General features: G+C 40.1%; 1 protein-coding gene across 4 annotated transcripts in view; it reads left to right on the top strand.

Annotated features, from left to right (window-relative positions):
- The window catches only part of rims2a (regulating synaptic membrane exocytosis 2a), a 247,893-nt gene that overhangs the window by 122,951 nt on the left and 110,300 nt on the right, over window positions 1-14,642 (top strand). For all 4 annotated transcript variants that reach the window (XM_041793381.1, XM_041793385.1, XM_041793383.1 and 1 more), the window contains one exon: window positions 3,475-4,424. In XM_041793381.1, coding sequence (XP_041649315.1) covers window positions 3,475-4,424 — 950 coding nt within the window. The remainder of the gene's footprint in view (window positions 1-3,474; window positions 4,425-14,642) is intronic.

Below are 14,642 nucleotides of genomic sequence, written 5' to 3'. Positions count from 1 at the left end.
TTATCGGTTTTACTTCAGTGACTGTCCTATCTACTACTGAGAACATTTGACTAGTGTTACGTAAGGATGGATATAGAAAACCAAATTACAACATAGGTATCAATATTTCATTTTTGCCACCCAATAAAAGGCAAGAAATACATTAAGGAATTTTAATCTGAAATAGGAAATAGATCAATGAGAATTATTTAAAGATGCAACTAAAGTATTAGTTTGTGGCCTGTTGTTTCATGGCATATATAAGCCTGGTTTTCAGTCTTTTTAATCTCTGTGTAAGTCCCCACCATCTCCTGAAATGTCTATTTAGTTGCTAAATGCTGCATTGTTTCACCAGCTGGCTCCTAACTTTGGCTGACGTTGGGACTGGGCTTATAGACTTTTAACAGAGCTTTATTCATTGTTTTGGGAAATGGTTGCAAGATGCAGAAATTAACAACTGTTAAAAATTAGTTGAACAATATGCTATGTAGAGCTGAGTGAAGCTACATAATGTTACACTGAAATATTCAATAAACCATTATCTTCATAATGTCGAAATGTAGCAATCTGGTAGTCTTTTATTTTTTCTTTCACTTGACCATATCATCTTAATGCCCATGCTGTCCATAGCAGGATGCACAGCATTTAAATAACATCGTAGTACAACTTTTGCCCCTTTGTGACAGCTGATATTTTAACCACTCTGCACTTTCTTCGACAGTACCATGCACACACTTCATGTCCTAAAGTCCTCCCTTCACTCTGTCAAGATTACTAAGTCAGGACGGAGAGCATATCTTCCACTTAGGCATCATCACACAACAGTAATTTGGATGTGCATGGGAAATATGTCTACCAAGCTGGCCGTTTTATTTTATTCCTGCTGCCAGTTTTTACTAATTAGGCTACTTGACAATGAATGGCACAAGAGATAAGGATTCAAGTGCAGAAAAGGTGGGGTGTTTGAAAAGTCGTTCAGTCAAAAAACACTAGTAAAGTCATACACAGCTTTCTGACGCAAGAAACAAGGCCGGAAGAGGTCACACAAAGGCAAGCACTCCAAACTGGCAACGTGAGGGAGCACACACTGGGATTAAATACACACACAACTGGGGGATAACGGGACACAGGTGAGGGTCATCAGGGGTGGAGCTGACACGTGAGGAGGGGAACATGAGGAACAGGATCTGAAAAACAGACTAGGGTAGGTAAGAATGCAGAATGAAACAGGAACAGAATATCTACTGGTTAATGAAGTACATTTGAAGCCCATTTTTTCATACCTATTTAGGAATTCTTCATAAAAGAATTTCACAGAAACAGTTACAGCACATTGTATTCACAGAATTATGCAGAGAATGAAGCATAAATCAGTGACTGTTAACTTCATTTAGAGCTGCCATGGTCAACCTTTATGGCTCCACCAATCAGAGTCTTTTCTGTGATACTCTGCTATTGTGCCTTTGCCTGAGATTGTGAATAAACCATGTCTTTTTTTTTTTTTTTTTGATTAGACATTTATTTTATTTTTATTTTACCCCACAGAGCTCAACCTGAACTATGACTGTCCTTGAGGGTATGTGATGAGAATAGAATAAGGATGTTATGCATGCTGTCCAGCTTAAACTTAGATGGTGTTTGTCAGTGCAGTGATGAAAAGGGGGGAGTGACAAGAATGTGGTACGTTTGGACCAGACACTGCTGTGTCTTGCAGCAAACTTGTTTTTATTTAAATCCCAACCTGTTATAGCAAGGAAAGTATTATCACCCACCGTGAATTTTTAAATTGGTCTACTTAACATATTTTTGTAGAGATATTTTTTATCTTTCAAATGTATGTAATTTTTAGGCTCTAACAGTGAGATCAGTCGCTACATCACAACCAGCCACAAGGGGGCGATTGAGATATTTGAGCGGAATATTTCAGTGACTGTCATGCTGTCCATCACTGGGTTTGTCGCTAATATGCCATGTCGTGGCATGTGAAAAACCCAGGATAGTTGCATTCCTAAATGCCTGAAGCAAAGAGTTGGCATACAAAACAACAGTTTCTGTCATGGACTTTAAAATACGTGTTTAACAGGCTTTGCATTTGCTAATAATGACTGACAGATGAATTTTTGAAAAATGGATGAAACATAAAGTCATTCCTGGTGAAACTGTTTCAATCTTAATAGTTTTGTTTCAATAGCTATAAGGATTTTTTTAAGGTACCTGAAATACCAAAACATCTTTTTCTTCTGCACATCTTCTGAATGTGAAAATGTTCTGGAGGCTGCCAGTTGATGATCACTGCCCTACAGTGGGTACATTGCTTCTAGTTTTTGGATTTTCATGGATTTACTTTTGCCTGTCTTTAAGATTTGGATTTTTTGCCTGTTACCTGTTGGACTTGTTTGTTTACTTCCCCCAAAAGTAAAATTTGTCACTGCTGTGAGAGCGGCTGAGAACTACAGATAAAAAAAAAAATTATGTCTAATACTTCATTCACTTCTTTGGTCATTCAAAACACAACCCCACCTCCCAGATTTGTCTGTATTAGGGGCAAACGTGATCTTTAATGCAAAGGGCAAGGACCAGACTAACCCAATCAAAAGTGAGGACTCCTTACTTTGGCCAATGAGCAGCTGTGATTTATGGAGAACTTTGAAATTGTAGAGTCTTCTTTTAGCAAATAAAGGGATGTTATATAGACTTTTACCTCCAATATGCAAAAAAAAAAAAAAAAAAAAAAAAAAAAAAAATTGAGAGAAATGTAAGAGAAAAGTGGCTTATGAATAATAAATACTCAACCAAAGAATAAATGTGGTAATACACAGTTAGGTAGAGTGGTTGCTTTCTGACTTTCAAACAAAGATGAAATAATGGAAATATTATTTTAGTCATACTGGGCTCCTGACTTTAACCATGCATAGAAATATCCATCTCAATAAGTCATTGTCTTGCTAATACTCACTCAGCCATCCTTCATCTTGCAACAAAGACTTTTTAGTCTACATTAACACCTGAGACTCATTGATTGAGACAGAGCTAAGACTTTTTTGTGTTTTTACAGGCCTAAATGCCCAATCTACTATGCACATAGACATAGAAGTATGTTGCATTTTATGTCAGATACAGATTGGTTACACAAAGATATTCACTCTTTTATACATTTATTTCAAAGAATACAGCTTGTATGAATATGTAGGTTATATTTCATACAATGAGAATTGGCCAGCTCTTGCATGGGCTACCTGCTATGCTAGTCCGCTGTAAGAGAGGGACACAGTTTTTTCATCCAGTTTTGACAGGCACTGAGGCCTATGCAGACTATAGACGTCAGAGGAGTTGCATGGTGATCAGTTTGACAGAAAACTGGCAGAAGCAGACTGTAATTATCAAAGAAGGCATGATGTTTTTGTCTTCAGATAAAAGTAAAGACCTGAACAATATATTTAGAGGACAGGTGCACATACAATAAATGCTTCTTTTGTCCCTCTCTTCATTCTACAGGAAACGAAGCCCATCTGCATCCAGGGATCCAAACCAAAAATACGACCAAAGGGAGGGGGGCGACCACTCACAGTATGCCCCGACGGACGGCGGTATGCCCAGATCACCGTCTGACTATGGGGATGGGGACCCCCGGCGGGCTCCGCGGGGCCCACACATGTACCCAGATGTGGATGCGGCACGGATGGGCTACAGAGACCGGCGTGGCCCAGGACGCTGGCACTCCCAGGAATACCCACTGGACCAGGACCTAGATGGACCACCGAGTGAGTATGATCTCCAGCGGCAGCGCCAGGAGGAATTCCAGGCTCGCTATCGCAGCGACCCCAACCTGGCACGCTATCCTGTTAAGCCGCAGCCCTACGAGGAGCAGATGAGGATGCATGCTGAGGTTGGTCGTCTGCGGCATGAACGCCGCCATAGTGATGTCTCCCTGGCCTACACAGAGCAGGATGAACCAGGCCCCATCCGGCTGTCTCGACAGCATCTCACTGAGCGCAGGCCGCCTATGGTGGGACAGCGCTCCTACTCCGTTGACCGCTCCTCCCCTGGACCCATGGGCCCTGGCCTCGGAGGCCACAGAACCTCTAACCACAGCCCCCCTACACCTCACCGTAGCCCTGTACTGGGTGACAGATCAGGGGACCTGCGAAGAGGGGACATGGGTGTAGGTGGGGACCCCATGAGGAGGCAGCAACACCACTTGGACCCCAGTTCAGCAGTCCGTAAGACAAAGAGAGAAAAGATGGAGACCATGTTGAGGAATGATTCTCTCAGCTCGGACCAGTCGGAGTCGGTGCGCCCGCCACCCCCCAAGCCCCACAAAACCAAAAAGGGAGGAAAGATGCGTCAGGTGTCGCTGAGCAGCTCAGAGGAGGAGCTGGCCACCACGCCAGAGTACACCAGCTGTGAGGATGTGGAGATAGAGAGTGAGTCAGTCAGTGAGAAAGGTAAGGCCACACTCACCACCAACTAACAATTGTTACTTTTTCTCCTACTTTTTTATGATGGATTGCTTTAACATTACAAAATACTTTAGAGTTGATCATTTCTAAGATGCATTTTCATGCAATTATCGTCATCCTTTTCTAATACTGACAGAATGCGGTTTTAGAAAGATTACATTTAATCCTTAAATTCTGATTGATCTGTTGTTGTATCTAACTGGATATTGATTCTTCCTGTCAACTCAGCTATGATGTTCAGATTACCCAGTCCACAGTCCTCTGTATGTGCTTTGTTTGTTTGTATGTTTTATGTGTTTAAATGGGTGTAGGGCTCATTATTTTCTAGGAGAAAGAAAAAGATATTTCTGATATTCTAAAATAGTACAAAATCTGGACAAACTTGAGTTCAGGCACCTTTTTTGGATGGGAATTTAAGTGTTTTTGTGTATGAGCAGGAACTGTTACATAACCTTTCCTTTTTATTTCTCAAAATGCTCCATATTTGTGTTATTTTTGAGCTCTATACATCTTCATAGGACTGCACTGTTAAAAGAAAATCTGGTATGAGAAACACTTTATGCTGCCTTTAGCACTGGTTTATGTATGATTACCTTTTTCTTCTATGATGTCTATGCACTGTTGTTTAAAATCATAAAAAAACCATGAAAACAATGAGCCTTACATATGTGCAAAGCTCTGTTGTGTTTTACGTGTTTCTCTTTGAGTCTTCTCTAACAGCTCTCATGCGTTTGGGGAGGAGTTCGGCTCAATGATGAGCCTGGCAGATGTGTTTCAATGTGGATGAATGTTAATGTGTGACTGTGATTTGAGCTGAATGTACGACTACTGCTCTAGGGCTCTCTTCTTTTGCCGCAATATGATGGCAAAGTTTCCAGTTTCTCAAACAGCTGTTTACCATGACCAGTCTGCTGTTATGTACAGTATTAAAACGCTGACTGACAGAAAGAAGCAGGAACAGGTCAGGTTTGATCTTTCTGTAGTGGTTCAACAGATCACAAAGCTCAGGGTTTGAATCGGATCACAGACTACGGTCAGGAAGAGAGTGACAATTTTTTTAAATTGGAAAAATGATTTGGCCAGCCTTAATTTCTCCTAATTTGAACTTTGAGAATGTTAGAATAGTACATGCATAACGTCCTCTCAGCAGATGTCTTCGTAGCTGCACTGGCTGCTCCTGCAGATTGTGTTGTATGAATGAGACAGATGCTTTGTACAGACCACTTGTCTTTATGGATAAAAGCATAGCCACAACAGTGTTTGATTATCGTGATCTTTTACATCAATAGAAATAATTGCGATAATGATTTTTTGCCATAGTCAAGCAGCCTTACAGCAAACTTGGACAAAAAACTCAAATCCACTTGACCCTTCATTAAGCCCTTACAGCGACTGTCCAATCTGACATCAGCATCTTAACTTGAGCTCAACACTTCCCTCCTACTTTTTTGGTTGCTCTGGTTCTGGGAGTAAAATTTGTCATTTAAATCCCCAATAGGCATCCCATAAAACCCTTACTAAAAGACTGAACTGACCAAGCTACAGCTTGGCTACCTGAATCCTTGTGACTATAAAAATTTGATTCAGTGTAAAAATGACATTTGAAAACTGCAAAAAGACAAAGTTTCAAGACTGTGTGCTTGTGTCTTTACAACGATAAGGTAAAAATAACACAATCAATTGCAATTGATTTTATTCATTGTTAATGGCAGTTTTCAAACTTTCAGTCCATGCATGGACCTTCTTTCTTCATTTCTCTTTATTGTAGTCTTCACATTTTGAATAAAGATGTTGTAATAAATCATAGTTTGCCTTAGGGCTAGGCACTTACTCACAAATTAGATTAAATCTCAATTTGGTCCACTTAAATTTACAAATTGCAAAAGTTGCAGTGTTTCTTTAACTTTAAATGTGTCAAAATATCTGTTTAACAACTTTAATTTTGCAGCAACAGAGATTTTATGTACATTATGCAAACATTCGAGTGTTCTTTCTAGGAATAATTTACAAAAATCCTGCTGTTCTTGTTTATATATACGTTTTTTTATTAATCAAATGAGAATAACATGAAATTACGATCCCTTCAATACGGTTATTGATATTAGATTTGCAATATGAGCCAAATAATTTCAAGTTATTTTTCCTTCTTTCCTAGTTTATTTTATCTAATATTGTGTAACATTATTGAGTTATTGCTTGTACTTTTAAAAAATACATCTGACGAGGAACCTTAAAATAATTGCATGTTAAATTGCAATATTAGGAAAAATATTAGAAAAAAAAATCATAATTAGATTTGATTTTTTTACAAATCATTCAGCCCCAGTGTATATTGCTTCATACTACAGTGGCATTGTTTTCGTCAACTGTCACCATTTGTGAGTGCAGTAGACATTTCCATGGTCACCATGGTGACACTAGGTTTGTGGGTACTGTAGTATTTCTGGCTGAGATTGCAAATAAACAGTTTTCTCAAAAAGAGGTTAATATCTTACACACTTTTGTCTTCTATGGGAGCTTATAGGCTACTATCATAAACGTCATCTATCGAAGGTTTGGCGTGCCAGGTTACTTCATACCCAGGTTTTTTGCGAATTACACTTGTGGTGTGGGTTACTGTGTTTGGCTTTAAACAATGAAAGCAATTGAAAAATAATGTGTATTTTTGACAGCAATATGTTTTTTTTTTTTTTTTTCTGTGTGGGTCCTTGGGGGGGTAGCTCTTCTTAGATATTTGGCAGGGGGGGCTTAATGGAAAAAAGGTGGGGAACCACTGCTCTAAGCCGTCGCTCTTCCCACAGCTGAAGTTATGTTCACAGCTGCTGTTTCAAGCTGGATAGCTTCAATGCCCTAAGAAAGTATACCTAGCTGTGGGGAGGTTAGAGAGTGCCTTGGTCACGAGCCCATGAGATCCATGTCCAGTTCTGCATGATGTGATTCAGTGTTGAATACGGTTCCACTTCACCTGAGAATTGGCCATAGGTATATCCTCTGTATAGACACAGGCTCATCCCAGTCCTGGCTGCTGCTTTGGTGTTAATGCTGCTCAGCTGTCTGCAGTCCTTTTGGCTTCATTATTGATGACAAATTCAGAATCCTAATATTGTTGATTTTCCTGCATAGTTTTCAGTTTTGCCTGAGGTCTCCTATCTTGATTGCATGAATATTCACCACCATGTGAATTAGCCATGTGCTGTATATAAACTAACTCCAGCTCTGAACAGGAATTTTTGAAGCCACTCAAAAAACCCTAAAAGAAAACTTACTTTGATCAGCCTCATATCCAAATATGTTTCCTCGTGGGTGTGTTTCAGCAAAGTCCAGCAGTTTTCAGGCTTTATCACTTACTCACTTATCACTTATGAGTAAATGGAACGTATTCAACTCAGGTGTGATGCCAGTCCCAGCTCCGGCATCCAACTTCTGAGGAGCACAGCAGAAGTCCACAGATGATGACACGGCACAAAATTTTAGGATTTTATTTAAAATCTGTACATATTTATGGTTTTATCATGCTGCCAGTTTTGAACCAGTACACCCAAGAAGTCTTCTGAGAGGTATGAAGGACAGTTGGAGAAACAGAATGGCATGCAAATCAAGACAGACTTACAGACAAGCCTCCAATTATAGTAGTAAAATTACAAAATGACTAAACTCTGTAATCATGGAGGCCTTTGCCTTACATGTATCCTAAGTCCTGCATACAACAAAAGTTGAGGCAACCATAGGAGGTAAAAAGAGTGACTGCAGTCAATGCCATGTTGCACATAATGAAGTTGGTGTTTACAGCTGGAGGAACAGAAGATGGGGGGGTATGTAGAGAATAAAGTTTGCTTTTCGTCAGAAGCAGTTCACCGAAGTTCCTGCCACATGCTGAAAATGTTTAGACTAGAGGAGAGGGGAGGAATCAACTTAGTCTGTTCTGTTATGTAACTGTTCTCCTCACTGAAGGAAGCAGCACAGCACCGGTGCTACATTATTGATGTGGGAGTTTCCAGGTTTACAGGAAGCAATGGTACAAAAATAGGGAAAAAGCGGGCTGTTTTGAGGGTCAGAGTTTTGTTGTTTGTGTCTGCTTCTGTCTGCCTCCTCCACAGGTCAGCCTGTGTAGGAGAAAGGGGAAAAACAAAGAATGGAGTTGAACTTTTGACCTGAATAAGTATAGCTTTTCCACTGACATCCCTGGGCAGCTTATTATGTTGAGCTATCTTCATTCTTTATTTAGGTTTAATTGGCACTTTCATAATTTTATGACATAATTAAGTCTGCTGTGATATGGTGCATGTAGGGAGGCTGATAAATGACTCAGAAAATTCTAGTAGACCATTTATTTGAAACTAGAGTGCCCTTGTTTGCTCTGTGTCAGGCTACACTTATTTATGTAAGGTACACCATAGAGAGGACGTCTCCAGCTCTTTTGTACATTTTACCGACTGGGAAGAAATTCTGTATGGATGCTTTTTTAAGATTAATTTCCAGAGATGTTCCAATACCATTTTTTCCTTCCTGATACAGACATCTAGGTGTTGGGTATCAGCTGATATGATAACCAATCTGATACTGGTGTAAACTTTCTGGACTGACTGTGCGGACTAGCAAAATTTTATGCCTATATTTGACATGGCTCAACAAATAGAATCATAATGCACAGCATATCTGTAACCCTGAAGTTGCTCTGATTGTTGAGTTTTACTGCTAAATATTACAATAAAAATAAAACAGGGGGCTGCATCACAGGCTCTCTCTCTCTCGGGCAGCATGGCGTGATGACAGAACAGCATGCCATTGGCTGACAGACCCTCACAAAGAGTAAACAGTATGACAGTAAGCATTCAAGCTAGTGGTAATAAATCATCGTAATTTGATTAAAATGAATAAAAAGATGTCAATATCAAGTTTACTGGTGTGGATTTAATCATTTAAGTCCCACATAATCTCATGAGTTCCAGGCTCGCTGAAAATGCTGTTGCTCTGGGATTCATAGGCATCAATGGGAAGGCACAACGGCTAGCTTCAAGAGGAAAATCAAGTAAGAGGCAACAATTTATAGTTCAAAAGTTATTTAACTTTTGCTAAACTGTGTCACCTCTTGTCATGCACAACATCGCCAGTCTGGAAGGCATTTCAACAGTCACAGTCAGAGAAAAACTGTCATGTAGCCACCATTCTTTGCCGCTGCAGTGGGCCCTTTGGTTCTTCTTCGCTGCTCTGAAAACGGTAGCTTGTGCATGCAGTGTTTTCCAGCAGCGAAGAAGAATTGATTTCCGTTTTTTTAACGCTAACATTTAGCATGGCATTGTACCAAATAGTAGTAGCAGTAATAGTATCGGATCAGTGCATAAACTCATGTACTTGCCGATACCAACACCCACATTTTAAAGAGTATCGGATGTGGTATCGGAATTGGAACAACTCTATTCATTTCTATTTCAGTGTAAAATGCAGGCTTAATCCAGGATTCTTTCTGTAACATACTCAGCAAGCACTCTCTGAATCACTTGTTTAGAGAATGTTTTCTCCCTTCAACAGGATTTGAAACAGCCCAAAAAGCACCTGAACAGAGAGGCAAAGCATCTCAAGTGTATTTTGCATGCAAAGCTGTGGAGGGAGATAAAAGGGAGATAAAATAGAGGCTGGAAAGCAATTTTTGGCTGAATGTGATCGGTAAGCATCTTGGGGCCTGTGCAGTCATCTTGACTGGGCAGAGAGAGATGTGTGTGTGTGTGTAAGAGCAGGCTAAGTAGGTGTTTGTTATGCTCTAAAATCTCCGATACCCCCTAGGGGTCTGCTTAGGAAGAGGGAGGTCTTGATGGGTTTGGAAGGAGGGTAGATCAAGGGGAGGAGGAGATTGGAATAGAGAGGGTGTGCCCGCTGTAATGGGCCTGGCTTGTGCCTGCAAGCACTGGAGACTGATTTATCACAATGGTCCTCTCCCTGTGTTTTCCTCTATATTGATTCCCCTGACATGCAGTCTCATAATAGTGCCGAACAGACAGAAAAGAGACGCTGGCTGGCTAACTCCAGCACAGTGGTGGACATGGTGTGGTAACAGCCTGGATCATCCTCCTATTAAACCCTCTCTGGATATGATGTTGCACTCTGTTGTTTCTGTCTGCTGTCTAGAGCTGAGAGCTTTTATACATTGATGCCACATGTGTTTTGTTCTGAGTAGAAAGAGTCACTTAGGTCTTTTGTTTGAGCATCTGCTTTAAGATCTGCCTCTATTGATGGTTCCACATGACTCTGTATCACCTTCCTAGCGTGGTGGTTGTCCAAACATACACACTGTTTCACCCCTGCCTTTCTTCTGCTCTGGCCCCTTGAATTGTAGTAAAAACAGCATCAATAATTAATGATCCAATTAATAGTTTACACTGGTTTTTATTGAGCTGTCAAAGTGATGGAGAGCCTGCTGGTAGTGAACCCGGCCACTGCCTGCGCTCTGCCTTTGCCCTGAATCAGCACTTTGCGGGGCTTCAGAGCCAGGGCGAAACGGCAGGGTTGGGTGCAGACTGCTGATGCTCACAATTTATGGCTGTGATGAGTTTCCTGCTCTCTGAAAAACCACACAGAGCCTCACTCGGGATCAGTGCCCAGTTGTGGCACGCTGCTGGTTATAAAGATTTGGGTAGAGAGAGGTGGAAGTTGTGAGTATCTCCATGTATTAGCTCACTATTTGTCTTTGTTTTTTTGGACATGTGTTAAGGATAGTAGGAGTCAGAGGTTAGTGCAGAGAGGAGGAAGTAAAAAAGACAGGTGGGGATGCAACGAACATAGATTCTACCTTTGTCCAAAATAAATGCAAGCTTCTCTTTGTCTCCACCTACACTGAGAACCATGATCTCTCCCCCTCCCTGACCATAACTACAAGCCCTAAGCTGCTATTTAGCCTGCATTAGGCAAGTGACTTGTACAATCAGAGCATCTACCACGCTGGTTATGCTGCCGACAGAATAGCAGCTGGCAGGCAAAGAGGGTAATCACTGCTGTCAGCTGTGGGTTAGAGGGCCGCTGAGGACAATGTCTGTCTGGGAACATCCTTAATGTTTTATCAGAGTGCAAACTGGGGACATTAAAATGTTTTCCTCTGTCTAATGTACAAATTTTCCTTGGGCAGTAAAACAGAAAGAATAAAACTCGAAATTTTCAAGTTTGTGAAATGAATTCACATCCTGAAGGCAATGGATAAATCACAGAACTCCAAACAAAATCAGGTTTCCTTGGCTGAGGGAGGCCTTTAACCCTTAGGGGTCTGAGCCTATTCTGGAAGTTTTTGAAAACTTTTGATTTTGCCTTTATATACTCCACAAAAAAAGTTTTAACATACCAATTTTTGGTATCTTTTTTCAGCACAGCTTCCTCTAGATCTGATAATTATTTTTTCACTTTAACCTTCTTTATTATCATATTTGGCTTAAAAATACACAAAAAATAAAATATACTATTTTATATAGAGAAGACCATGACAGAGAGTCAAACACTAGATTACCAAAAAGTTGGAACTACAATAGTCATATGAAATGAGGCAGCAGACCTGGAACAATGCAAAATAGCACGCAGAATTAGTTAGGGTTTGGGGAAGCGTCAGACATTTATCTGCTTGCACTTGGATCTATTTTATGGGATCAATTTCTTTATTTTCTGCACTACTTTACCACGCCTCTTTAAAATAACTTGTGTGTCCTCTTTTGTGTGCTCTTCTTTAATGACAGGATTCCTAAAGCTGTAGCTTTAAACAAGTAGCCTTTTCTTTTATAATTTTAAATGACAGAGATACTTCAGCCTTTTTATAGACTGCCAAAATAAAAAAAATGTTAGAATATGAATGATATCTGAGACACATGGCCATGCAGTTAAGTAGTTGTCCTGTTTTATTTTAACATAATTTTGATTTTTATTCTTAAAGGGGTCTGGAAATCTTTAACTCACAGAGCGTTGATGCAGGAAACATGTAACTCTCGTACCTGCCTGCTGCTCACAATGACGGAGAGAGGAGGGAGATGCCGGCTGAGATCATGCAGCAGCATGCATGTAGGCTAAAGAAATACAGGGAAATCAATGATTATATGGTTATAATAACTATTAATGTCGGAGCCTCGTGGGCTGCGTCCCTCCATAAAAAAGACGCTGATATTTTAAAGTTTCACTCTGTTAACCTGACAAGTAAACCTCATGCAGAGAGGGGTGTAAAGTATTTCTATTAACAGTACCTGCCACACTCTCCCCTGCTGACCGCGGTGTGGTTAATCGCTCATCCTTGTTCAAACCTAAGCAGGCGGTTCAGGATTCTGTCTTTTGAGCTCATCAAAAATGTTGCCAACTTTGTGCACATTGTGCAAAGACAGTTTTTTTGCACATTGCTGGTTTAGAAAGATACAACTCTGTAAAGACCAGTTAGAAATCTTCTTAAGGACTGTATTAAGTTTCAGTTTAATTTTCTGCCAGGAATCACTGCTGTGTCGGGAAGCAGGGGGTGGTGAGGAAGCATAGAACTAGAAGTAATAGAGCCGATTCTACAATAAAACAGATGTAGCATCCTATCACACTCCCCTAATTTTAGTGAATCATGTTGCACTTGGTTGGTCATGTGTCTTTAAAACATTGAGATCATTCAGAATGGGCCGACATTGCAACAGGTCTTAAAGTTAGAAGCACATTAGCATATTATTTATACATGTAAACCTTGAACCCAGTCTAAATGGCTTAAACAGCCTACTGTCAAAGCTGTGTTTGAGGTATGAGTGGATGCAGAGGTACAGAAAGAGAGAGGGAGGAAAATAACAGAGCAACGACAATGAATAAAACAGGTTTATAGCTACAATGCCAGAAATGTATGTAGGTAAAAGTTAAAGCAGGAACAACCAGGACTGTTAAACTGACCATTGTAATATTAACAGTAGTCACAATAATGACAATGAAATGAGGAGGAGTGATATTCATAGCAGTTGACGTTGAGAAGTGTTCAGAATAAGTTTAACATTTACAGTAATGATAATAGATGAAAACTGATAGTGATAGTTGTAGTGGTTGGAGTCCAAAGCAGCAGATCATCCATACTAGTAATTACATTTAAAGTATGTGTAGCATTGGCATGAGCAACCATTTATGATAGTAGACCGATCTTTCACTGAGATGAATGGATATTAAGTTTATATCTAGAATATTGAGATGCACTGTGAAAGTCACTGCACGTTGTGCAATTTTGAAAAACCTGAATGGTAGAGCAGTTGATGGATTGGCACAACGACATGTAAGTCTGAAGCTATTGGCCTTGTATTGCACTAGATGAGCAGGCCTGTATTTAGAGGGATTATAAAAACAAGTTGTGCTCTTTTAATCAAATTGTTATTAAGCCTAGGTGAGAAATAAGGGGAAAATTACTCTTTTTGGTAATTACTCTGGTAACATTTGTCATCATACACAAAGGCTACGTTGACACTGCAGTTAAAAGGGACCTGAATCTGATTTTCTTTGTTCACATGTGACTTGTATCTGATTTTTTCCTCACAGTGTGAACAGCGCAAGTCACATTGATTCTGACCTTTTTGAATCAGATTCAGGCCACTTTCGAATGTGGTTCTAAATCAGATACGTATCCGATCTTTTGGAAGTTGACTGCAGTGTGAACAGGCAAACAAAAACAATCAGATCTGAGAAAAGATCAGAACTGAGCATTAATGCCTGCAGTGTGAACATAGCCTAAGTAACACTAGAAAGAGCAGTGAAAATAGGACGAGTCTGCGCTCAGGACAAACAAACTGTCTCCACACACCTCTTCTGATTGTGTTACACTTTTGTGGATCTTGATCAGGCAATTCAAAAATGTGTCCAAGTTAATGCTGAAGTTTTCACCCCTTCAGTACTACTCAGACGGGACAAGTATTACTAGTATGGACCTCTGATAATTCATGAATTGCCCCCTGATGTCAGTGTTTGGTGCAGTGCATCCGCACAAGATAAGCAAAGTCTGTAATATACTCAAATTTATAGAGGTTTCTGAAGGAAAGGGTGCTGCAGGGCTGCAGGACAGAAATGTGCATTGAATTTTTTATTTCTAAAATGCATCCAAAAAATGCAGTCTTCTGCATCTGCATTCCTGTGTTCTGCAGTTAATTTGCCAGCATGTGTCTGGACAACATGCGCTTAAGTGTTTTATCCCTCTCTGTATATTTTGGCATTTTTTAAATATGTAGCAAGCTGTCC

The sequence above is a fragment of the Cheilinus undulatus genome, linkage group 8 (assembly GCF_018320785.1).
Source record: "Cheilinus undulatus linkage group 8, ASM1832078v1, whole genome shotgun sequence".
Lineage (NCBI taxonomy): Eukaryota > Metazoa > Chordata > Actinopteri > Labriformes > Labridae > Cheilinus > Cheilinus undulatus.
This window is presented reverse-complemented; position numbering and strand designations above follow the sequence as displayed.